Source organism: Gopherus flavomarginatus, chromosome 15 (assembly GCF_025201925.1).
Source record: "Gopherus flavomarginatus isolate rGopFla2 chromosome 15, rGopFla2.mat.asm, whole genome shotgun sequence".
Lineage (NCBI taxonomy): Eukaryota > Metazoa > Chordata > Testudines > Testudinidae > Gopherus > Gopherus flavomarginatus.
The window spans coordinates 27,939,349-27,965,018 of record NC_066631.1 but is presented as its reverse complement, the minus strand read 5'-3'; the positions used below and the strand labels follow the sequence as shown (position 1 = coordinate 27,965,018).

The window sequence follows — 25,670 nt, the reverse complement described above, 5'->3', positions numbered from 1 at the left end:
GAAGTCAGTCTAAGTTCCAGCAGCCTCCCTGGCATGCCCTGCACTGCAGCCCAGCCACTGCGACACCAACCCTCTGTCCCAAGGCTTGCAAGGGGCTCCTCGAGAAACAGCCTTATGCTGCCTTCCATAGTGTCTGCACTGGGGGAATCCTCCCCCCGCCAGATCCTTCACACCTCACCAGCCTTTTGCCATGGCATCAAGGGGCCAAAGCAAGGGTGAGATCGGAGATAAAAAGGCAAAGTCCCGCAGCTGGCAAGCCATGACACTGAGCAGGGAGGGGCATTGCCTGAATTCCGGGGGCTGAAGGGGGCGGGGGAGGGAAACACGAGGCCAGACACAGACACAAGTCTTAACTCGGTGTCTCCACACTAGGGGATGATTTATTGCTGAAGGACTAAGCCAGGGCAGCCTCTGCTGGGCAAGGCCTTCTATTGACAGAGGATATAGACGGAAAAATAAACAGATATTTAAATGAGCTTCCTAGAGACAACAAAGCAGCTGGAACCAGGAAGCCAGAAGCTGGGAAGGAAAGCACCAGGAGCGTGCACACACACAGATTTTTATATGCTGGTTTTCATTAATGATGCGTTAGCCTGTCTTTACAAACCGCAAAGATCCGGGGCTCGGGCTGATTAACACTCCTCGTGCAGTGCGTGGGACCCAGAATTAATGCATATTTCTATCGCTCGAAAGGCCTGATGCTGTGAAGTGCTGAGCCCCGGGAACACCCATTGCTAGAGCAGGGAGTGCTCAGCGCGATGCAGGATTGGGTCCTGGGGCTTTTACCTGCATCTCTGAACTCAGGAGACATGGGGCTTGATGCAAAGCCCAAGTGATCCAGTGGAAAGGCTCCCACTGACTGCAGCGGGCTCTGGATCAGGTTTGCCAGCAGCACATGCATTATCTACTGCAACAGGAACCCCCTTCGTCCCCAGCCATGTGCAACTGAGGCCTAGGCCAGGCTAGGCAGGGTTTGCTGGGATTCCCATGCTAGTACAAGCTATATCGGCAAATGTATTCGCTGGTGCAGCTGCATCTCCATTGGGAGGGTCTGCGGGTACAACTATCCTGGTACAGTACAGCTCTGCCTGTACAGTTATACCGGCAAACCACACACTAGGCCTAGGAGAAATCCAGGGTTCAGCCTAAAGCACTGTGACGCAGGACTTTCACTAGCACTAAATCCATCCCAACAGAGTGAAAGGTTGGGAAGGGAAAGGGGGGACGGACATGGGAGGGAAAAACTGCTAAAAGCACCAAAGACGTTTCGAGCTCCTCTGGGAGCTTCTCTGGAGTTTCCAGCAGGAGGTTCTGCTTGGGCTGGCGTCTAGTCAGCAAGAATCTGACATTTCCCACCCGGATTCTGTGCAAAGGGCCCACCCACAGCGGGGTAACGCCGCTGATTCGGGAGCAACAGAGTCTTCTACACGACCTGCATAACATTAGAACGGAGCCAGAGAGGGAGGGTTTACAAACCCCCCTTGGGACAAAGGCAGCCGTGTGCTTCACAGGGATGATTTTGTTTCATTGGCAGTGGCATTTTCCTGTCTGATGATGGACTTATGATGTCTAATTGGACACACACACACACACACCCCTTACACAGTTCCTGCTAGTCGAGGCCCAGGTCCCCAAAGGTATTTAGGTCCCTGTTAGGTGCCCCTGAGGATTGGGGACTGAACACTTACACACACACTCTATGGCCTGCTTGCTGCACGGGCTTCCAGCAGCAAAGGTGCTTCATTTATCGCCCTCTGGAAAACCAAGTCCTTCCGAAAGCAACGACGGGCCCAGTTTTTGGTTCCTATGTCACTTCTCAGCTATTTGCAGGTGCACACATGAAACCCACTCCATGTGCACAGGCCATATGGGCCCTGGCACAAGGGAGTTTTAAAGAGCACTGGAAAACCGTGGCCCTCAAAGTTTCCTATGCCCCTGACTGCAGACTCTGGGTCAGCTCCCCAGCTGGCGTAGGTTGGCCTGGCTGCAGTGTGGTCTGTGGAGTCAGGGCCGGCTTTAGGACATGTAGGGCCCGATTTGAAAGAGCTGCTGCCGAAATGCCACCGAAGACAGCAGCAGCCATTGGGCTGCCACCGAAGACAGCGGTGGCAATTCGGCATCAATTCAATTGGTTGCCACTGTTTCAGGCCGCACTTCAGCGGAGGGTCCTTCCCTTGGCAGCAGTTGTGTTCCGGGGCCACACATTGTGGGGCCCCCTCTTCCAGACACTGCGGGGCCTTCTGAGGCGTGGGGCCCAACTCACGGGAATCGGCCTAAAGCCGGCCCTGCATGGAGTGAAGCCAGTTTCCCGCAGCCGAGGCTCTGACCTGCTGAGTGCCATTCTTCCTGAACGTCACACTTCTGTCCCTTACCCCGCTGGGTCCTTGTGGAGAGCAACAGGCCAGGCGAATGGAACTATTTACAGATGCGAGCTGCTCCCGCAGGCTCTCCACCTCCCTCTGGGCTGCCTCCGCTCGCTACAAGGGAAGAAAATGACGTGCGTCAGCAGGGCTCTCTATTCCGCTGAGCTGGCCAACCAGGGACACGCCGGAGGCTCTTCCTGTGCTGAGCTTTTCGCCCAGGCCTAAAGCTGCATAGCCAGGGGAGCTGGGGGTGCCCTGGGTGCTTAATTTGTAATGAAAGAGGTGCCAGGGCTTAAGCAATTGTTTTTACTTTCATAACTGGTGCAGCAATCCCAGCGGCGCCGGGACCCTGACCTGCCAGGCTCTGGCACAAATTAAGCACTGGCCACCCTGGGGTCAGAACAACACTACAGCAACGACCCAGGCTCTGGGTACGCGGAGCCCAAACCGCCTTTGTTAAGAGTCTAGCTGCTGCCTGCCGCAGTCAGGAAGCAGATGGTGAAAGCCAGACGAGGTGGTTAGCAGGGTGCCCTAGCAGGCACCCCTAGCAAGTGCCCACTGCTTCCATTGGTGTCGAGGGGATGTTAGCCTCTGTGCGGGTGAGAGAACAGACTGCCTGTATGGGCTCCCTGTCCACATGGATTTCAGCTAGCCAAGGGCAACAGCCAGGAAGTGCACAAGGTTCTCGGTGTTTGGTGTATTCAGACCCAGGGTTCAGTGTTGGGCTGTTACAGAAACAGGGCTGCCCACGAGGTCCTGGTCTGGATACAAACTTCCCCAAGTTTAGATTTGGTTTGGACCCTGATATCACTTCAACGTGCTACTTAATGCCATGCAGCAGCACAGGTGCCACTGTGCCTGAACCCACGTCCTAATCACCTGTACTCGTTCACAATGCCGGCCGGGCACAACACTGGGGGTGTCCATCCCTCTGTCCCAACCAAATCCCAAGGTGGGTAATTACTTCCTGCTCATCTAAAACACTTCCTCGTTCCAGTTAGACATTGTTTTCTTCTCTTCTTGCCGAAACTCTTGTTTAGTGTCGCTGTGCACTGTTAAACAGCTGCTACGTTCCACCCCAGAGGTGGCTGCCTTTCAGTGGTGGGCAAAGTGGTCCCACACATAGTTTGTATGTCATTGAAAAGACAGTATCAGAGGGGTAGCCGTGTTAGTCTGGATCTGTAAAAGCAGCAAAGAGTCCTGTGGCACTTTATAGACTAACAGATGTATTGGAGCATGAGCTTTCGTGGGTGAATACCCACTTCGTCGGATGCACCAATGAAAGACACTGACTTCTTCTGCATGGAAGGCCATATCTACATGTAAATTGCTACTGACAAATATCATGCCTAATTTGTATATACATTTTTGTGACTTAAAAAAACCCAAACCCTCATGGAAATGTATTAAATGAGTGGTAAATACTCCAGAAACGTACACAGCTCTGAATTCACTGTTTTGCTGTAGGCCCCAGGCAATTATGGTGACCAGACAGCAAGTGTGAAAAATCAGGACAAGGGGGCTGGGGTAATAGGAACTGATATAAGAAAAAGATCCAAAAATTGGGACTGTACCTATAAACTCAGGACATCTGGTCACCCTACAGGCAATGTCTCTGCCTTAACCCCCCTGGATACTGGGGCTGATGGTTTATAATACTGATGACATTTGGACTATGGTGGCATGTCCCCAACAGCAATGTGATAACTAAAGCACAAACCAAAGAGATCGGGTCAAACTTTGCTGTCAGGGACACCAGGCCTGTCTCCGATGCCCAAGTGACCAAACCCAGGTAGTTTTAAAGAGCATCGATGGATAAAAGTTGCACTGTTCACAAGGAGTCTCCTTCTGCATGTCTCCTGGCTAACGCAGGAGTGTTCCTGGTAGAGATTAACATGTGACCATGTCACTCTGAGCCGTGGCCACCAGATTTGGGTTTAGTTCCCTTCACCAGCCCTGGGATTCAGCTGCCAGAGCTGTAAGGAGATCGCATGTTCACTGAGTCAGTTCCCCCATCCCGAGAAGCCCCAGGGTGGCAGATCCAGCAGGACAGATACAAAGGCTCCGGTGATGCAACTGACATGGACAGAGCCAGGGAAAATGAGGGAGCGTTTAGCATGGCCACTGCCATCAATGGCTGAGGGACTCTGCGCCCACCTGGCTCTGCCTCCACTGCCCCTGCTGCAGAATGAATCACCTCAGTCCCTGGATAATCACAGGGAGCAAAGGGAAGGAAATCAGTTATTTGGGCCGCGCCAGCTCAATACTCAACGGAAAGAATTTCTCCTCACCTGATTGGCTTTTTCAAGGTTTGTCATGATCATTGCTACTTCATCTGCCCTGAGACAGCAAGGCAAAAAAAAAAATTAGTTGGAAGGCAGCAGAGTGTCCCTACAAACATCCCATTGTGTTAATCATCCAGGTGGCTTTTTAACACTTAATTGAAATATGGTATTTTAGCCATCTGTGTGCAATATACGTAACACAGCCTTGCAAAACTGTCATGGAAACATACCGACCTAGGCACAAAATCTTCTCACCTGCCCCTACAACAATGTGGCTGATGCAGGGATCGATTGATGAAGAAAACACTAAAGATATTTCACTCACCCATCAAAAATAACATTCCCACCCGACAAGTGGAATTTTGTTGGGCTGGCTTAATGCTCATCCAAGGTGCCAGACTGACAGCCCTGGTGACCAGTCTGCTGGTTACCCACAGGTCAGGTACTACCTGGGTAGCAGTCATGCTAACCTCCCTGCCCCACCAAATCAGCTCTGGAGCGACCACCTCGCAGGGTTAACAGGAGTTCAGTCTCCGCGGCCCAGTCAAGCCTTGGCGTCTCTGCTAGACTGTCAGCAAGGAGGCAGTTCGTGCCAGCTATGATGCGAGTGTTATGCAGTGGGCATCTGTCCATTAGGAACTGGCCGCAGGCCATCCCAGCTCGTTTCATGCCGGACAACAAACAGCCATGAGACGGGAACAATTTCAGGTCATTAACAAGCCATGCCTATACGTGAGGGGGGGATCTCGACATGAAAGGCTTCTTCTCCCACTGCCAGTTCTCTGAGCCACCCACGGCCTCCAAATTATTTCCAAAAGGCCGCTTGATCTCGGGCTGTTTGTCAATGAGGAACATTTGCATCTGTTTAATTACCTCCCACCCACTATTTCATCAGTTGCTGAGAGCTGGCACAACTGCTCTGTACATGGTGGCGGATTTGTTTAACGTAGGAGGGTAAATACTCAAAGTTTCCCATTTGTGATCTCCAGTCCCAGCCACACAACACCCACTAGCTGGTGAATTAACAATAGAGAAACAAGCCAAATGAACCCGAAGGGGGAGTCCAAAACGTGACACCGGAAGATGCAAAGATACCAAGGGATGGGACAAGACCTTTTTTCATCCCCATCATTCCGTGCATGGCGGCTGCAATCCTGATCAAAGGCAAAATCAGTTACAGCACCGCGTGTACAAATGGCATATCAAATTATCAAAGAACATCTGCTATGGTATGATATGATTAAGTGTTCTGACTCTGTTGCATAATGGAAATGAGTGAGTGTGTGTGTGCGCGCGCGAGAGAGAGAGAGTGAGAGAGTGTGTGCGAGCGCGCTCTTAGCAAGACCAGAACGTTTGAACAGCTGTAAATGCTTGGCAATCTCCACGGCTAGCGAGAGCCAAAGGGAGGGAAAAGATGTTCCTGACTCATAAAAGTAAATGGCACCCGACCAACAAAAAGAATAAGCAAAGGTACATGTAATGAAGTGGAGGAGCCCGTTAAACACAATCCAGTGACTGTGCTCTCCCCTGCCATTGGAAGACGGCTCAAGGTGTATTTGCATGTCTGGAAGGACTTGGGAAAGTCCAGCGATTTTTAGGAAGAACTGATTTTACCTTATTATAATACCTGAAGTCCAGATCTACAACAAGACTGTGCAGAAGTCAGAGGGTCTTTGGATCTGGGATCTTATTCGAGCTCCCTCTCTAGCAGAAAACCTAGGAACCTCGACGCCCCACCTGGGACTGGCTGACTTCCCAAGTCACTTTCTCAGACAGTTGAAACTGCTCCTGAAATTCTAGTCTTTTCTTTGCTGAGTCTGCCCCTATCCTCAGTGCCCTCTTGCCATGGTGAGCATCTATGCCATGCCACCCAAGTCTGCCCTTGGATACGTGGATGCAGCCAATGGGTAGAGCTGGGATTAGAACTTGGTGCTTCCTCATTCCATCCTTCAAGCTCAAACCATTAGAGCACCGCTCTGAGGCCTGGCTGACGCGGACTGAGAAACCACCTGGCCATGGCATCTTTACAATAGCTCACTTGCTCATGAAAATGACCCAGATCCCTGTAGGGACCCCAAATTCAGAGAGAATGGAGTAGTCTGCTGATAGCTGATCTAGGGTTTGTTGCATCAGTCTCAGAAATATGCCCCATGAAGGTGATTCTTCTGGGACCTGAAGAGATGGCTGGCTAGCTCTGTGATGCTGCTTGGTGACCTTCAGCTGTATTGTTTCCTTTCTTCTGCTCTGGTGGTGAAAGACTGGATTAAATGCAAGGGGACTCTTCCAATTGCACAAAATTAATACAGACATCCCTGTCACCCCCACTCCCACTTCCTGGCAGGCAGTATGTACAGAATACGGCTGGAACTGCCTCTCGGGAGATCACAGGCTGCTGGATGAAATGAAATGCTGACCAGGTACAATTTAGGGTAGCCCTGAGGCTGCACCCAGTTGCAGTGGGGGCCGGTTTGGGGGAGGAGTAAAGGTGGTGTGATGTCACAGTTGCCCGGCCGCCTGGTGTGGTGCACTGAGTGGAGCTTGGTTAGAGGTGAGGATTGAGCCTCCAGAAAGGTGGTGACAGTGACATGCGTGAAGATATACACAACCCATCTCTATACCCAGTGGCAAACAGCTGGCCAGAGATATTTGGCAGTTGGTTTAAGTGATTAGTATTAGCCCCACCATAGAGTGCAATGCCCTGGCATCAGGAATGTGGGGATGACGGGTCTTGTTCCAGCTCGGTCTCTCGACACATCTCCCATGCAACCCAAAGGCCAGACCTTCCTCCAAGGCTGTGACCAGACACAATGTCTCTGCTTGGACTGTGCACAGCTTTGGTCAACAGACAAAACCGAGTGACTTACTTTGAAGCCGCCTCTGCATCATATTTACACCGCAGGTCGAGCAGCTCCGTCTGGGTCGCCTTCAGCGCTGACCAGATGGAAAATCAAACAACACGCAGTAAGTACAAGGAGATTTATTGGTGGCTGGTAAAGCACCGGCTGGTTGGAAGGTGGATCGAGCAGCCTTTGGCAGGCTCCCACTCAGCCCTCTGTTCTGCTGCCGTTCAAATGAATATTGTTTTTAATTTTTATTTCAACTGATGCAAAACCAAGATGCAAACAAAGACAATAAAACCAACAGGCTTTAAAAAATAGTCACCATGTTCCTAGACTTTAGGACCAGTTAATAGATTTTCGACCCAAACCTTTTTGGAGCTCCTGAAACGTTCAATTAGCCTCTGTGTTGTTAGCGAAGGGATGAACATTTTTCATGCACCAGCGACTTTCTGGGTTCCCACCAGCAGCAGAAATAGAGCGTGAGAACCAGAGAAATTAAACCTGGAGAGATCTAATAGGCCCATTCCTCGCCCTACAGTACAGACCAGATCTTCAGCTGCAGTGAACCAAAGTCGCTCTGTTGAAGTTAATGGAGCTGCATTGATTTATCCCAGCTGAGGATCTGGCCCTCTCTCCCCTAGTTCATTATCCACAGTAGTTTCCACTCCCACTGGGAGACCAGAGTCTGATACTGTCACAAAGTTATTCCTGGTAATGGGGCCAAAGCCTGGCCCTACAGAAGCCAATGGGAGTGCTGTCACTGGCTGCAGTGGGGGTCAAGATGGGGCCCAATTTTCCTTCACTTCATTTCACCTCCAAGCCTTGCTGTGCTGCCTTGTACCAGCCTGCACAGCTCGTCCCCTTCCATAGCACCCCGATCTCCTCCTCTCTTCTCCCTTGGGTGATCATAACCCAGCCAGTGGCTGTTTGTTCAAGACCTTTAGCAGCTGCTTTTCCTGCCCAGTTTGCCCTTCCTCCTGTACCATGGCCCTGGGTGTTCCAAACACAGGACGTGAGTGTGGCAGAGCCCTGAGTGTGTCCACACCTTTGGGATAGCCCCACAGAGATGGGGTGGGCAACGTGGCAGGGCAAAGGGGCATGACAGTGTCTGTGCACACGCCTCTAGGCAGCTATTGACAAAAGGCTACATGGCAGCTCTGCGCACCAGGAACACAAGAGAGTGTCCAAGGCCACGAACACGCACCCTCAGCAACTCCCTGCTTGCAGCCCCCTCCAGCCGCAGAACCAGAGTGGGTGCAATTCCCCGCTCTGGCTGGGGGACTCAAGGGGGAGGCACTCAACCCTTGGGGCCACTATGTCCTTAGGCACAACTAAGTCAATGGCGTCACACTGGCCTAGTGGCTAGAGCACTGACCTGGAGCCCAGAAAAGCTGGGTTCTATCTCTGGCTATGCTGCTGCCCTGATGGGTGATCGTGGGCAAGTCATGGCCCTCCCTGCCTCAGTTTCCCCATATGTAAAATGAGGATAATGACACTGACCTCCTTTGTAAAGCCCTTTGAAATCCAGTTCCCACTGAAGTCAGTGAGACTCTCCCTGTTGACTTTACTGAGGGTACCATCAGGCGCTTACTTTGGTAGGGCTGGGCTGGGCAAACAAATCCAACGTGAACGTGGTCCCATGGTGATAAAGGCCAGAGAGGTGTGATGTGCCCCTATAACATATTCTCCTCTTGGCGTGCACACGTGACCCCCGGCTGCTCTGCCAGGAGGGCAGCGATGTCTGCGCACCCAGGGGAGAAGAGCCAATGCACCACTGACCCTCCCCCATATCTGGATCAAGGGCTCAGGGACCCACACTGGGCGGGACTTTTGGACGTCACATCTGTCAATACCTGCATGTAGCACTTTGATCTTTTCTTCTGCTTCCCCCAGCCTAGCCGCCAAAGTGATCTGGGCTTCCTGCAGTCCCCTGTGAAGAGAAGGGTCGGTATAAGTGATCACCTTCTGTGCTCATACACAGCTCACCCTTGGCCAGCATGGGGCCTCCAGCAGCCATGGGGGCTGGCTCTCAGAGACAGCCAGAGTCACTCCCGTTCTGCTCTTCCAAGGGTAGGGAATGCACGAACAGCTCTGTTTCATCCACAAGCTGTTCATTTCGCTTTTTTAACATGTACTTAAACCCCATCATTCAGAAGTTTCCCTAGAAAATTTATACGCCTATTGCAGCCGAGACATTTTCATGCCACTAGAATTGTCCGCATTCCATTAAAAACCTCTATTTCCAGGGGTTTATAGCCCCAGCCGTAAAAATTCACTTCAGGCTGAAAAACTTGGCATGTTGGATCTCAGCCTTGAAATAAATTTCTGGCTAAAAATTGGTGAAAAGAATTAAAGATCTAACTATAGATAAATAAGAGAGAGAGAGAGCAAGAGAAGGGAAGAAAATCCATTTGGCTATTATGGAGTTCCTCTAAGAGTGGAAAGGAACCAGAAGCGAGTACATGCCGTTAATGCACTCCTTCACTCTGCTAAGCCTCCAGGGCTGCTGTGTTCTGTAGCACAACTCACACACGCTCCAGATCCCAAACGCTACCACTGCAGACGCAGGCACTGTCTAAACAGTCCATGAGGAATTTGCACTAGCCAGACTTTGCAGATGCACAGGGTGCCAGCCTCGCTGCTGACCCGGGGGAAGGCAAAGCTCCGTGCCGTGTGTAACCGTCGCTCGAGCCAATGATCAATGCAACGAGTTGACATAATAGACCTTCCTGGCTCTGAAGGATTGGTCACCACCTCCTGGGTCACTTACTTGCAAGCTAACAGCTAGGCAGTGCTTTGAGAATCTAGATTTTCAGGACCCTCTAATCGCACACGTTAACTAATCCAGCTAGTATTGTGCACATCTGAAATACTCTTCCTTAGCTAGAAATCTGTGTGATCCAGAGAGAGACAGCAGCTGTGGAAGGGTTTCTGCACTGGAGCAGGGGTTACATATCAGCACACACTCAGCCTCGACACTGGGGGCGCCCAAGAGTGGCTGGTGAAGGTAACAGGGTTGCGGAGTGTGAGCACCCCTTCCCACCAGCCGAACCCACTGGTGTTGGAAGGGGACAGAGCAGTGCTCTGGGACAGTTTCCCGGTGTGCCATTGTCCCCTGGCAAATCTCCAGGAATGAACGCAGACTTAGTCAGCCTCAGCACCTGGGAGATTTTGCTCTGTACCCTGTAAGCGCCTCCTGACGAGGTCGAGGGAATAGAGCCCGTGCATAGGCATAGGTCGGGAGGCCACGGCAGCTCAGCTCCAGCAGGGCTGGCCTTCCAGACATAGTCTTGATGCCTCGTTTGGGGCACCCACATGATTGGAAGCCATGACTCACGGTCCTCTGCAGTCCTGCAAACCCTGCCTGGAGCAAATGATTCATCGGGGACTGGGCAAGCTTTAGCATGGCGTCGCCCCTCCCTTGGGCTACCCCATGTGATCCAGCCCATTATCGGGGTGGCCTTCCCCACCTCCTGTTTCACTGGAGGTGTTGGCTCGACCAGACAGACCTGCACCATGCAATGAACAGCTGCAGGGCAAAGATCCAATGAGCAGCAGCATCATTAGCAGGGAGTCCGTAATGCTGGATTCAATAGCCACAGCGCCAAAGCACAGGCCATCCAGCCCCCCAGATCCACTGAGTCTGTGGCAGCTCCCCAGCAACCAGGACATTCAGATCTAGGAGTCAAAACTGAGGTCAGCACTTCCCTCTCAAGCACTGGCACTGCCCCTGGGTTCCCCAGGCACATGCCAACACCCCACTAGCCTGGGCAGTTCGGACTCCAGTTGTACTCAGCCCAGCCATGGGCCAGCAGAGACTGCACTGACGGGTCCCTACTGAGCATATCTGCTTCCTCAGCCCCCCTCCAAGCCCTCTTGCTAGCTACTGTCATAGCATACTCCAACAAGACACGTCCTCGAACAGCTTGACTATGGTGTCACGGCGCAGTCTGCACCGTGGCTCTCCCTGGGGACCTGTGATAGAGTTTATTCCACTTAGACTCTCTGTCGGTCCAGTGACCAGAAAGCAAGGCCTCCACATGGAATCTGACTCATCTTGAGAGTTACCTCCCAGAGGCCCCAAACGGCCTTCCCCTGCCTTGCAGGAGTCCCTTAACAGCAGAACAGGCTGAGTTCCACTGTGCAGGTGGAACACACTAGAGAGAGAACCTGCTAAGGAAGGAAAGGCCTTGCCCTGTGTGTGCTGTGCTGGATGGGACCCCATCTCTGGTAGCGTACGTAGCAGTGGCAGGCCCAGAGATGGATGTGAGAGGGGCTCCTGGGTCGGGCCCATATTTTCAGAAGAAGCCAGTAATCCTGTGTGCCCACCTTGAGCCCCTCCAAGGCCTAGATCCTCACAGGGTTTAGGCGTCTAGCTTCTGCAGCCTCAATCCCTTGGAGGATCTGGGCCAAAAGGTCTAATTTTCAGAGGCGCTGAGCACTCTCCACTCCCAGTGAAGTCCCTGTGAACCAGGCCCACACACAGTTAGACAGATGAGGCAATGTGTCTTGCAAATCATCCTCGTCTCCTGGAGAAGCATGGGACGGGGCTGGATTGATTTGAGAAGACAGTAAGGAATCACAAAGTGGATGCATCTTTCAGGTGATAAGGGAGCCACATTTTTAATCATTTTCTGACAGGCAGAGGAGAAAATAAAACCCCCCTGTAATTAATCTGAGGTGGGAAAAAAAGCAATCAGGGAAAAGTCATTTTGCATTATTTATAACCTGTGTCTGGCAGGATCTTCCTCCAAAAGAACTGCAATGGAGGGTTTAAAGCTCCTTCATTTGTTTATCAGCTCAACATGCTAAGGTGTAACAACGAAGTTCTATTAAAGGAGCCTTTGGTAAACTTTAGACTGTCGAAACTGAAAGGCCAGTTAAGAATGAGGTTCATCTATTGGGTTGCATTTATCTGAATCCTCCAAGCAAAACAACACAAGGGAGAAAGACACAAGTCAGTAATTACCATGTTTACCAGATGGGGATAGGAAATAAACTCCCAGTTGTAAGGATGATGGTATAACCACCACGACAGAGTGCATGCAAAATACATGTGCAAACACACTCACACGCACCCACACACAATCTTGTATGCACTAGTGTACAACGTGTCTCTCACTCAAGCAGATGTTTGCCAATGGGCATCTCTTCCAAGGCCAGCATAAGCCCCTATTTCAGACTGGTTTGCACTGGCCAGATGGCGACTCCCTTTTCCCCTAATGAAGTTGCATCCATGGAGGGTTTGAAAACTCCCTTTGGATCCTGGTAACCACTGTGAGCACCGGCCGGAGGGGGGCGCCCTAGAGTGCTGTTGGAGCTCCTGCACCTGGACACAAGACCGATGGACCAAATCCAGCCCTAATGTAACTTCACCGGGGCCAAAAGTCACTTACATCAGGACTGATTTTGGGCCCATTTCTTTCACACCTGCTGGCCTGAGACTCAAACTCCGATCCCCTGCCGGAGCAGGCTGCGTGCTGACAGGCCAGCCTGTGAGGTGAGGAAACTTAGATATCAGAAATAACTGGGGAAAGAACCATTCATTTGAATGACAAACGGTAATCACATCCCTTACGCAGCTTTGAAACTCCTAAGTCATGGGGATGGGCCCAGTAGCAAACCTCTACAGTAGAGACAGCTGAGATGGGTGGGGCAGGCAGAGGATGGTGCCTGGTGTGACAGCTCAGAGTCTGGGCCCATGTTGCCAGGGCAGGACATGTGAACCTCGGCCTAGCTCGCCAGGGGGAGAAGCGCAGAATAAATGCTAGGCAGGCGAGAGGAAAGGTGAGGATGGATAGACAGAGCTGTATGGGGACCTATAGAGAGGACAGACAGACAGAGGAATATGGATGTGGACAGACAGACAGACTCACATTCCCACCCCAGGTAGATCTAGATCGTATTTACTTTTCGGTTTTAAGGTCCATCCTCTGCTACTCACGTACTTCTGTTTTTCGGCTTCATTTCTCTGCAGCAAGGTGTCTGTGAAAAGTGCTTTGCTGCTGATGCTAGTGAGCCTGGCTCCCTCTGACACTGTGAGCCCAGCTGGAGACGTTCCCCCTCTTTGCTCTGCGGGGGAAGGGGAGAGAAAAATTCACATAAGCAGCATGACTGAAGTGAAAAAGCAACCGCTTCTTCCAGGGCCAAGAGATCAATCTCAGGGGGTAAAGAATTGATTTCCAGAACTTCAGCCACGGAGTTAATACGTTCTGCAGGTTCCGTTGGTCAATTGTGTTAGACGATCACAGCGGGGCATGAAATCCTGAGTGCAGCCCAAAGCCTGCCAAAGTGGCAGCTTCCTGGCTAGGTTACATCTGCTAATAGTCTCATTCGAACCACTTCAGCTCCTAGTGGTGGGAAAGTCTGTAAATGACCAGCAAAGCTGTCTACGCTACACTACACTACGTCTCCAACCTGGAGCACAGTATGCCTGCATGAAACCAATCTTCTCCATAAAAAGCTCTCAGAGCTCAAGGCCTGTCATTATTTACACCCTGCGTGGCTGCAATTTTCATGCGATTTGCACAAGAGGGTCTGTGTGTGTGTGTGGGGGGGAAGAGTGTAGCTTTCTGGGCTGGAACACTGGAAGCTGGTAGTCTTCAGGCTACTCTATACAGGTGCTGTGCACTAGAATTGGCTGGGAATTTTTTTTAGACAAAAAGGGCTTTTTGTCAGGAAATGCCAGTTGGTCAATGTGACGAAGTGGGACTGTTCTTAATGTTTCCTCTGAATATTGTGTGGGTGCCTCAGTTTCCCCTATGCATTTCCTAAGTTTCTAGGGAGTGAGAGTGTTGCAGAGCAAAGGGCCAGTGCACATAAATGGCCGACACTCTATCTCCTGGTAACTAATGGCCAGAGCCCTTCCCCCCTGCAAGGAGATAGCTAAAGGTGTTGGAGAACAAAGAGATCAGGTGACCTCCTGGCCTGGGAAAGGGACAAAGCCCAGAGGAGAGGGGCTGGAGGGTGAGTCAGTTGGGAGCTGGCTGGGGAGGAGGAGTGAGGGCAGACGTGGGTGTCTGGCTCACTGCCCCCCAGGATGGACCTGGCTGAGGGGTCCTGTTCTCTGTACCTACAAGCTCTGTTGTAGACCATGTTCCTGTCATCAAATAAACCTCTGTTTTACTGGCTGGCTAAGAGTCACGTCTCACTGTTAAGTGGGGGTGCAGGACCCTGTGGCTTCCCCAGGACCCTGCCAGGGCAGACTCACTGTGGGAAGCGCATGGAGGGGCAGAGGATGCTGAATGCTCCAAGGTCAGACCCAGGAAGGTGGGAGCCGTGGGAGCTTCTTGCCCTGGAGACAGTCTGCTCACAGAGAGGAGACTTCACCAGTGTCCCGATTGGCTTTGTAGGAGCAGTTCCAGAGCATCGCCTGGGAACTCCATGACAGTCAAAACCAAAAAGTTTTTGTGGAAACTTACCAGGTTCAAAGAAACTTTAATGGGGGAGGTTTCTGAGAACCAGGATAGAATTTCTGGTCAAAATCAGAGATACACACATCCCCAGCAGGCTGCTGGTTACAGCATGCACCGTGGGCGACCCAGCCCATAGAATGAGTCTCTCCCTCTCTGGCTCAACGAATATTTCATTATTTATACAAAGTTGAGCAGCTCCAACTCTATTACCTGGTGAATGAGGAAGGGCAGGGGCTCAGACCTGCCTTGCCCACACCCCAGGTAAGCGCCACACCCATTGGGCTGCTGGCACTTGATCTCTCTCTTGCTTTTTAACCATTTCTTTGGAATGCTCTAGATTTTGTTCCAATGCAAAAGGAAAAAACAGATGTTGAAACTGTGACATTTTTCACAAAGTTCTTGTTTTCCGGACAGTCCTGCTGAGCACCCTCCCAGTCCCAGTGCACCTCATAGGATCTAGCTGCATCATCTCGGGCCCTGCAATGACTGTCTTGGCCCAAAGTGGTTCGCACCCAAACGCTGCTGTACTGAGAACCTGACAGGGAAACTGACCACAGCCAGTTGTGAAAGTGACCTCCTGCATTTCCAACAGGCAAAAAACCAGACAAGCTGCATGAAGAGCAAAATAAGCTACTTGGGCCAGTTCAGGCTCCTTTTCAGCTTTAAGGATCTGAGGAGTCATTAGTGACACATGGTAAGAAACAAAGGTTTGTTGAAAGTACAAGGCCAGATCCTTAGCTGGCATAAATCAGTGTCACCAGAGCCGGGCCTAGTGAGGAGAGCACTGGACAGGGACTCAGTAAACCTGGATTCTGTTCCTGGCTCTGCCACTGGCCTGCTGGGTGACCTTGGGCAAGCCACCATCCCTTTCTGTACCTCAGTTTCCCCACCTGTAAAATGGGGCTAGAGACCCTGACCTTCTTTGTAAAGCCATTTGAGAACTACTGCGGAAAAACTCTGTATAAATGACACTAGCTGAAGAACTGGTCTGTGACTTTTATTCTGACACTGCCCTTTTAAAACTAAGCCCCAATGTTAACTGTGCTGTTGCTAATGAATATTCATTAGAATTCATTTCTCTCTTCTTCTTTTTCTCCACCCTGGGTGACATTTCACTGGGGTTTGCAGAGGGGCCCTCAGAGAAGTGCCACCCTCATGGAGAAAGAAATGAGCACATGGTATTATTGCACAGAACCTGGAACAGCAGGGGGCTGCCCTAGATAAAGACTCTGTCCTGTCCCTTGGCTGCCAGAGACCGGGAGAAAATGCAGATCAAGACCGTTAAAGCCCATTGGATTGACAAGCCTGCATGAGGGCAGCAGGGTGTGGCGTTTGCTGCTGATTCTGCTCCCTGGCTGCCCAGTCCCTTTCAGGGTAATCAGCTGGTACAAATCAGCACAGCTCCATCAACTTTGAGAATCAGGCCCCTTGACTTTAATGGGAGTAGACAACTCCCTGGGAGCACACAGGATCGGGCCCCTCCCTGAAAAGCATCAAACAGAGCAGATTCCACATACCACAGAGGGCATCGGGTGGGGGCGGGAGGGATGGTTCAGTGACAGGCACTCTCCAGCACAGCCCTCACCCATCAAACCAGCCCCAGGCGGCCCCTCGTCGGGCAGAGAGGAGCACTGATTACTCTACAGTGGATCCCAGCAGGGACCCCCGGCCGAGGGAGAGTGCGAGGCTGCAGGGAGCTGGCCCATCCGTCTGCAGGGGGATCAGCCTGGCCTTCCATTCTCACCTTGGACTCCGAGTCGGGATTGGAAGAAAAGCTCCATGGAAGAGACTGAGCTGGTTTGGAGCAAAAGCCCCATGAAGCTGCTCCCACCCTGGAAATGCTGGACCAGCCTGGCCCCGACCCACGGCTGTGGAGGTGACCGCAGCCCTGAAGCAGAGTGCAGAGAAGTGTCCATCGCTCCCCCAGTCACCGTGGTGTCCCGTGCCCCAAGCGGAGCACAGAACGGCGGATGATTTGCCTCATACAAGCGCTAAGGGTTATTATTATTACCCAGCTGGAAACTCAACTGGAGGCCTGCAAGGGCCTCTGCCTGCCCCAGCACCGGGTGACAGGACAGGAACATGCCCCTGGCTCCCCCTTGTCCTGGTACCAGAAATGAACCAGGGCAAGGGAGGAGCAGCTGGTACCTTTGGTGCCAAGGAGCTCTGGATGCTTCTTCCGCTGCCTGTTGAGCTCCTTCAGGGGTGGGCTCTCGGGGTTGAGGCACTGGACCTGCTGCAGCCTCTCTTCTGAGCTCTGCGCCACCTCCAGGACAGGAACGGGGTCTAAAGGGGAGCAAGGTGAGGAGGTGAGGGGCAGCAGCTGGCAGTGAGCTGCCCCCGCGCCGTCTGGGAACAATGCAGACACTTGCAACCTGGATCAGAGCCTGCATGCCCGGGCGGGGACGGTGACCAATGCTACGGTGAGTGTAACTGATCCTTTGCACTGGATCAAGGCCATCTGTGTCATGGGGAACAGGGGCCTTCCTTAGCGGGTGGTTGATCCAGACTGTAATGGCCATGGCAGCTAGGCGTGAGCCCCAGGCTGCATTCCCTGCACACCCACATTTCCCGCATGGCAGGGAAGCCAGGATGGGTTTCCTCTTACAAATCCCCGTATCAATTCTACACGGTGTGCATGCCGCAGCCAGCTTCCTCAATTAAAGAGGCCGGACTTTGCTCTCAGTTACACCAGCATCAATCCGGAGCCACTGCAGCTGGGTCAATGGATTAGCTCTGGCTTTAGACTCCCATTTCTGACCGCCCCAGTCACCCATGTGTCCGTACAGCGCAGTGGTCCTGGAAAAGCGGTGTGCATGCAAACCACCAGGTAGGCTGCGCGGCCTCAATGACACGGGCACTCGGGGCGTATGGGAGCTTTTTAAAACCTAGGCCTTAGAGCGGGGCAGGGAGATCAGAATCCAAACGTGGCGTCTTTGAGATTGTCCTTAACACAAGCCAACGAGCCCTGTTGAAGTCTGAGCAGACTCTTAAGCGCTGCGAGGATAAAGGCTTTCATCCCAGGCCTTCAGCACTCCTTCGAGTCATGTGGAACCTCCATTCCCACCCCGAACCCTGCTCGAATGCCAGCCAGCACCACACACTCCTGTTTATTTAGGCAAAGGCAGGCACAGACAATAGCAGTTCGTGCAGAGGTAAGCAGGTGCATTCAGAACAGTATGTCTTCCCTCTGTCAGCATTACACCATCATTAGCTAGTGTCTGCTCAGCAGGGTGTGCCATTATGTCTCCCAGGGCTGATGTAATTATACATTGACATAATTAACCCAGCAAGCACATTAAGCAGGCCAGCTAAAAATTCATCTATAATTATTTGTTGTGTGCATGCTAATGAGTCCATCTGCACTGCCATTGTACAACATGAACAAATTAATTTACAAGTCTGGATTTTTAATAAACTCAAGAAAATGCCTCCTATTGCGCCAGGTTAATTTCTTTTTTTTAAGAGGAAAAGAGGGAAAAAAAATAGAATCAAATTCTCCAGGGTCAAAAAGTTAAATAAACAGGGAGGTGGAAGAGAGCTAAGCTCTCTGCCTTCTACCCACACCTATGGCACAAATCCAACTGCAAAACAACAACTGGCAATAAAATCCAGCTCTGTTGCTAAGAACAACTCCCTCAGCCTACGATGGTATCAAATGCAGAATAGTTACAGGCGGTAGTAACGAACGGTGCCAGCTCGCCACAGCCATGTGGACGGCACGACTGACCTTTCATTCTCCTTGCTGCGTATAATTGTACAGGGGCCGCTTGGAGACATTTGGCGGTGGGAAGTCGACAAGGCGCAATGTCAGTTTGAAATAATAGGCAGGTCAATTAACTAGGATACAGGGCCCATGCTGATTGCCTTACTCCTGTGAGGAGCCCAGTGGGCCAGGTCCTCACCTCATTTACACAGAGGTAGACCTGGAGTAAGTCCTCTGAGTGAACATGCTTCCTCTGGATTTCCACCAGCGTCTTGGCCAATAATGGTCTTACTGATTCCAGTGGCCTTGCTGATATAAAGGGGGAAATTCACCCCGTGTAGAAGGTTGACCAATCAAGGTCAACACCCCTCTCAAGTCCCACTTAAGCCCTATGGCCCAGACTCCCCAAAGGTATTTAGCTGATTTCATTGGGAGTTGGTCCCCTAATACTTTTGACAATCTGGGCCTATGGGCTTTGTGTTTGTCTTTTGTCTGGGGGAGAATTTCAACCACGGGAAGCAGGATTTGAGCCCTTTACGTTTGCCAGGATTCTTGTAGCCATGTATATTTATATACTTAGGCCCCTGTCTTCCGGACACTTACACCTCGACTTAACTTTGCACCCATGATTAGTCAACCTGATTGCAGTTAATGGGACTATGCATGTGTAGAAAGTTGGGCACATGTGAAATTAAATGCCAGCTATCTGAATCCCCTTTCCCTGAAAATCCTAGTTATCCGAGGTCACATGTGTATGCCTGGTTATTTGAAGCTTTCGGAGGTCCCCCAGGCCTTTTGGATAAATGGGCCTGTACTGCATTTCTGGGGCACCCATTGCTGGAGAAACACCCTAGTGGGTGAATTGTTCGAACAATTGCCATATCGTCTGCACCCAGGGCAGATGCTGTAATGGAGGTAAGCAGCCGAGCTGAGGCCTGATCTGGCTTCCATTGAATTCAATGGGCGTTTTGTCAACGACTAACAGGAGCAAGACCTCAGTGGACATGCTCTTCAGATTGGTCTTGGGAGATGCTCTTTGACTACCCAGGACCATTTCCTTGGGCTACTCACCCAGCTAATCCTTTACCTTCTCAGCCTGCCTCTTGGGAATCTAGAGAACAGACTGAGATAGAAGAGCAGGGCATAAGGGAGGGAAAGGAAGCCGCCTACAGTCACACAAAAGCCTGAAGCGCTGGTAGTGGTGCACAGAGCAGTGGTTAGGAACCAGCGGTTAGGAACAAGCAGCAACCCTTGTGTTCTCCAGCTGCAGCTGCTGCAGGACCTGGCTTGCACCATGGTATGCCGTGATTCAGGTACATATTGGGTTTGCCTACGAAAACCAGTTAGGCTGCTGGTGTGCTGAGCCCAATCCTGTCTCATTCTGCCTCGTTCCCCTGTTCTCTCCCGTCAGGCTGTCTGCAGCCCTCTGTGGTCTTGTATTGTAGTTAGAGCGGAAGCAATTTGGGGCAGGGACCAGTTTTTTGTTCTGTGTTTGTACAGCGCCGAGCACGCTGGGGTCCTGGCCCATGACTAGGGCCTCTAGGCGCTACTCTCAGACAAATAAACAACAGGAACAAAATTCCAGCGATAGCCCTACCAGATGCAGTGCCAAGGAAATGAACAAGCTGAAATGGCTGGAAATAATAATTCTCTAAATCATCAACAATGACGCTAACCATTCTGGAGCAGCTGGAAACACTCACCGACATTACAGTCTGAACTCTCTTCTCAGAGACCATCTTGGAATCCTAGTAACAGATGGCAGATTTCAGGGGTTTACTGGAGCAAAATTAATCTAATTTCACGTCAACCTTACCCAAAGCTCAGCGAAGTCAGTGAGAAGACTTAGGTGTGGCCCTTGACCAAGAACCTCAACCACACTAGCCAGTTAAGCATATTTTCCAAGGCTTTACTTGGGTATGGAAGGCCAGTTCCTCAGCTGGCGTAAATCAGCATAGCCTGGCTGACTTCAGTAGAGATAAACTGATTTATACCAGAGATAAAGTGATTTATATCAGTGATGTCTGGTGCTAAATGTTGCTTTCTACTGAGTATAAATGGTTACAAAAGTCTCCTCGTAAGACCAGTTTGAACTCTCCAGTTTCCAATGAAGAAATCCTCTGGAAGAACAGAGAATTGGCACCATACGTTTTCCAGGACAGAAGATCAAAATGAAGCAAATATTAGTCAAAGACTTAAATGCTCCTTTGACACCTTTCAATTTCTACCTTGACATTATGTATAAAAGACCTGATCCAATTCCTACTAAAGTTAATGGGAGTCTTTCCCTAGGCTTCGGATATAGCCCATTGGGTCAAATTTTAAATGCACCTTTATCCAAGTCTACAGTTTTGAAGGTGCAAAACTGCACCAGTGAACACCCGCTATTTAATTCATGTCAACATCAAGGTCTCTGACGATCCCCACCAATCAAAGACTTACCCTGCTAACTGAGCAGAATTAGCGAGCCTGCCAAAATGGAGGCCATTGACTGAAACTCTGGCCTTTTTCGTTCTAGCAAGACGGGCCAAATACATTCCTGATAGAACACCGTTAACTTCACTGAGTTACCGCAACGATGAATCTTGCCCAAGGAATCTACCGCCTGGTTTTCAGAACAGGTCATCATTCCCAAATGAAGGCAGCGGGACTGCAAGCATTCGGCACCTTTGAACAACAGGCCCTGAGCAAATTACTATATCCCTGCACTGGCATCACACTCTGATGGACACACTGGTTCTTTTCCATCTCTTGCTGCAGTTAGTCTATGAAAACCATTCTCCATTAATTTCTTCATGCAACCACCATTTCTGCTGAAATCCAGAGAACAACAATCCACTGTTAATTTTGAAACACAGCTGGGTGGTTTTCTTTATAGAAATAAAAGACCAGACAACAAGAAGACTCTGTCAAAATACACATACTTAAAATGCCTGTAACTGAAGAATTGCTGTATCAAAGGAAATCCCATTTACTTTGTCTTGAAGAATTATTTGAGGCATCAGCTAAATGTCAGGCAGAGTGACTAAGGTACACAAGTTGTGAGGGGGTGGGGAGAGGAGCCTTCTGTTTGCTTTCAAATATGTCGAGCTAGTTTCTCACTACAGTAAAAACAGCTGTATAAAGAACCACTCCAAATCCCCCTCTCTCAGCAAGAACCGAGAGGAGGAAAGGCTCATTCTGATAATTACAGCAGGGAAAAAAGAAAACATGCTCAAGTGAGGAGCAAAGCTCGTGCGCTCACCTTTCACCTCTGCAGCCGCGAGTCACTGCCCAGCACTGATGGAAGATCAGTCTCTAAGCCTGTTAAGGCTCTTTTGTGCTACCCTAGGGCAGCTGGGCAAAGCAAAGAACAGAAGCGACTGCCCAAAGATGATGGTGAGTTGGTGCCGGAGCAAAGAACACGACCCAGGAGCTCTGGACTACCCGCTAATCCCTAAAGGTAGTTCCACTGGGATTCAAGAGGTGGTGGCTGGGGGGGGGTAGAAGCTCACCAGCTGCTGCTCATTCTCTGTTTGGTCTGTGGATAAAGAGATGATGTCCATTTCCCTGGCTCTCCAATTGTCCGATTCCCCGCTCACTTGCAGCAGTATTACCGCAACAGAACACTACGATTCCAGTGGAGTTACTCCTGATTTACCCAGGCGTGAGAGGAGGTCCACCGGAGCCGCGGAACCAGAGGACTCGTCACAGGCATGCCTGTGGGAGGTCCACCGGAGCGAAATGGCGAAATGTCTAGAGCTGCCCCTGGTCAGACCCAATGTACCTAACAGTGACCAAGAATCCCCCACACTGAGGTTTGGTCTGGTCTGAGCTCTGCTCATTGGAAACCCTGGCAAAAATGATTGAGTTAGAAGAACCGATGAAAGCCAGGGCTTACAATGGAAATCCCAGTGTCCCTGAGCTAGGGAAGGAAGGATGGTCTTGGGCTTCTGGCTCAGGAGATCCAGGATATCTGATCCATTGGACAAGTCATTTGGGCCCAAATTTTCAAAAGCAGCTTCTCACCGGAACAATTTACCAAGGGTCCTGGGGGATCCTCCAACACTGGCGATTTTGAAATCAAAACTAGCAGCTTTTCTACAACAGCTGCTCTAGGAATTACTGTGGGGCAGATCTCTGGCCTGTGTTACCCAAGAGCTCAGACAAGCTGATCACAGTGGGCCCTTCTGGCCTTGCAATCTATGAATCGATGAATTTTGGATGCCAAGATTCATCCAAAATCTTGGGGGGAGGGATAGCTCAGTGGTTTGAGCACTGGCCTGCTAAACCCAGGGTTGTGAGTTCAGGGATCTGGGGCAAAAATTGGTCCTGATAGTGAAGGCAGGGGGCTGGACTTGATGATCTTTCAAGGTCCCTTCCAGTTCTAGGAAATTGGCATATCTCCAATAATTATTATTATTTATTAAGATTTAGAAACCTTGGCCCCACTTTTCAGAGCTTCTGAACACTCACAACTCCACCTGAAGTCAGTGGGAGCTGCAGATGCTCAGTGCCATTGAAAAGCCAGGCCCAAGCATCTCACATTGGATGCCCCAAAGCTAAAGCACCCAAAAGTCCTGAAAATAAATGTGTTGCCATCTCTGTGCCTCAGTTTCCCCATGTTAAGTGAGAATAATAATACTAGCCAATAATATGATTACATCATGGTGCTGGGAGGCTAAATTCTTTGATCAATAGCTTGGATTTGCTGACTTTCCAGGCATGCTGCAAGATTGTGGGAATGCCCCTAATGATGATAGGATGGAAAGGAGTTTCTGCAGGTGGCTGCCTGACTGAGTCCCTGTCCTGATGAGGACTGTAATGCTGCTCGGATTTTATTGTATTATTAACAATGTCTTGGATGTCCACAGCCTTGGATAGGTGTCTTAAATTTTTTAAAATCGAAATAAATAAATACAAATAATGTTTACAAAGCACTTTGAGATCCTTGAATTGAAGGGAACTACAGAAGGGCATCAGATTACCGTATATGAGCACTGAATAAACCTGGTTCCTTGGTATAACTGATGGATTATCCCTGGACATAGAAGCTACAATAAAGAAACAAGTTAGTGGAGAGTTGACTAACCCTCGCATCCTACCTGGCACACATTAGCAGAAAGTGACACTCAGTGAAATTACAGGGCCATAAATTTAGAACAGTAAAAGGAAACCATCCCTTCCCAGAGCATAGCAGCCACCTGTAGAATTCCCAGCTGCAGAGGGTCATCAGCTGAAGACCTACAGCGTGGCTGATTTTAAAAAGGATAATTTTACAGCCATTAATAACATTTGTAGCTATGTAAGCTAAGATAACAATATAGGTAATTAAACCTCATGCTCCAGGGCCTCAGATGATAGACTGCCGGGTTGTGAAGGATTCCCCATCTCATTCCCACTGCACACACCGGGTAGATCGGGGTAGGCAACCTATGGCACGGGTGCCGAAGGCAGCACTTGAGCTGATTTTCAGTGGCACTCACACTGCCTGGGTCCTGGCCACCGGTCCGGGGGGCTCTGCATTTTAATTTAATTTTAAATGAAGCTCTTAAACATTAAAAAAAAACCTTATTTACTTTATATATAACTAAACTGTTGTTGTATGTTATAAACTTACAGAAAAAGACCTTCTAAAAATGTTAATGTATTACTGGCACGCGAAACCTTAAATTAAGTGAATAAATGAAGACTCGGCACACCACTTCTGAAAGGTTGCCGATCCCTGGGGTAGATGTATCACCAAGAGGGTCTTTTCTTGCTAGCCCCAGAAGCACCAGGGAACAGACAATGCAGAATAAAAAGCCAGACAGACCAATGATCCAATCTGTTAAGGCAAATTCCTCTGTTTCTTTGTAACAAGGAATAATGTAATAGCAAAAATGTATGCCACTACCCTGTGTAATAAAGCTGCAATGGAGTTTTGCCTGTATCAGCATTTCCATCTAGCTTCTTTCACCAATCAGGCCTTTGCTGAAATAAAAATGACACATTTTCTAAACATTTCCTCTTCAGATGTGAGCTGTTTGCATTTTGATTACATATTTTTGGACCTGAGAGCGCTAAAGAAAACATTTGAGCTTAAAGCAGCACACCACCATTCCCTCCTGGCTAGTCCACGTGAGAGGGGAGATTTTATGTGATCTGTGGGCTGAACAGCCCGTCCACATATAGGTAACAGAGACAATAAAATCAACTTGCCTAAGATTTAAGTTTTAAAAATAGGGTTTGAAATTTAATATAGCCCTTAATTTGGCCAACACATCTTAAAGGTTCAGCCAATCACATGTGATCACCAACCATACCTCTCAGATGTCCTTCATTTCAAGGGACGTAACTTACTGTAGCCCCAGAGAGCTGTTTGGTCCACACATGCGGCACCCGTCACCTCAACTCTGATCTACTGCCCAGCGATGGTAATGGCAAAGTTCCCATTGACTTTGATGAGGCAGGATCAGACCCTTTTATTGTTAGATACAATTCACATCAGAAATGAAAAATTATGAGGCTGGGCTCCCAGGAAGAACCACTGGCACTAAAGGGAGTGGTGCCTATGACATTGGAAGAATCATTCTGAGTATCCCTCCTCTTAGGTTTGTATTACACACGTCACCCCCTGCCTCCTGTCTGCAGCAAGCAGAGAGGTCTGCTACTGACTATGGGCCCAATCCTGCTAACGCCCACACAGGTGTGTAATTCTGCTCACAAGGGAGACAACCCATACTGGTGGAATTAGTCAAAGGCATCAGTGTTTGCAGGACCAGTCCTATGAAAACAGTGTGGATTAAAATGATATTGGCTTTGTGTGGCAATTTCTAATGTATTTGTGCACATGATGCTTAATTAAATGACTAACTTACTTTGATTTCGTTAGAGCCTAACCTCACAAGAGACCAAACTAGCTGATTTTTTTTTTAAATATTTGAATACAAAACATAGTCTTTTTAAAAATTAAAAATTGGCCTTGTATTTTTCTTAAATTACCGATGCCAAATACAACCACTAGCTGGTGCTATTGCACACTATTTTAGCACTCAACTTCACAGGGAAGGGGAATGTCCCTTTCACTGATGCGTCCAAAA

General features: G+C 49.9%; 1 protein-coding gene across 5 annotated transcripts in view; it reads right to left on the bottom strand.

Annotated features, from left to right (window-relative positions):
- The window catches only part of CUX2 (cut like homeobox 2), a 219,978-nt gene that overhangs the window by 31,086 nt on the left and 163,222 nt on the right, over window positions 1–25,670 (bottom strand). For all 5 annotated transcript variants that reach the window (XR_007769554.1, XM_050924577.1, XM_050924578.1 and 2 more), the window contains 6 exons: window positions 17,052–17,189; window positions 13,437–13,560; window positions 9,342–9,418; window positions 7,513–7,579; window positions 4,655–4,703; window positions 2,373–2,477 (listed from right to left, as the gene is read on the bottom strand). Coding sequence is in view for 4 of the 5 variants with exons in the window: in XM_050924577.1 (XP_050780534.1) it covers window positions 2,373–2,477; window positions 4,655–4,703; window positions 7,513–7,579; window positions 9,342–9,418; window positions 13,437–13,560; window positions 17,052–17,189 (560 nt within the window). In the remaining variant the exon portion in view is untranslated. The remainder of the gene's footprint in view (window positions 1–2,372; window positions 2,478–4,654; window positions 4,704–7,512; window positions 7,580–9,341; window positions 9,419–13,436; window positions 13,561–17,051; window positions 17,190–25,670) is intronic.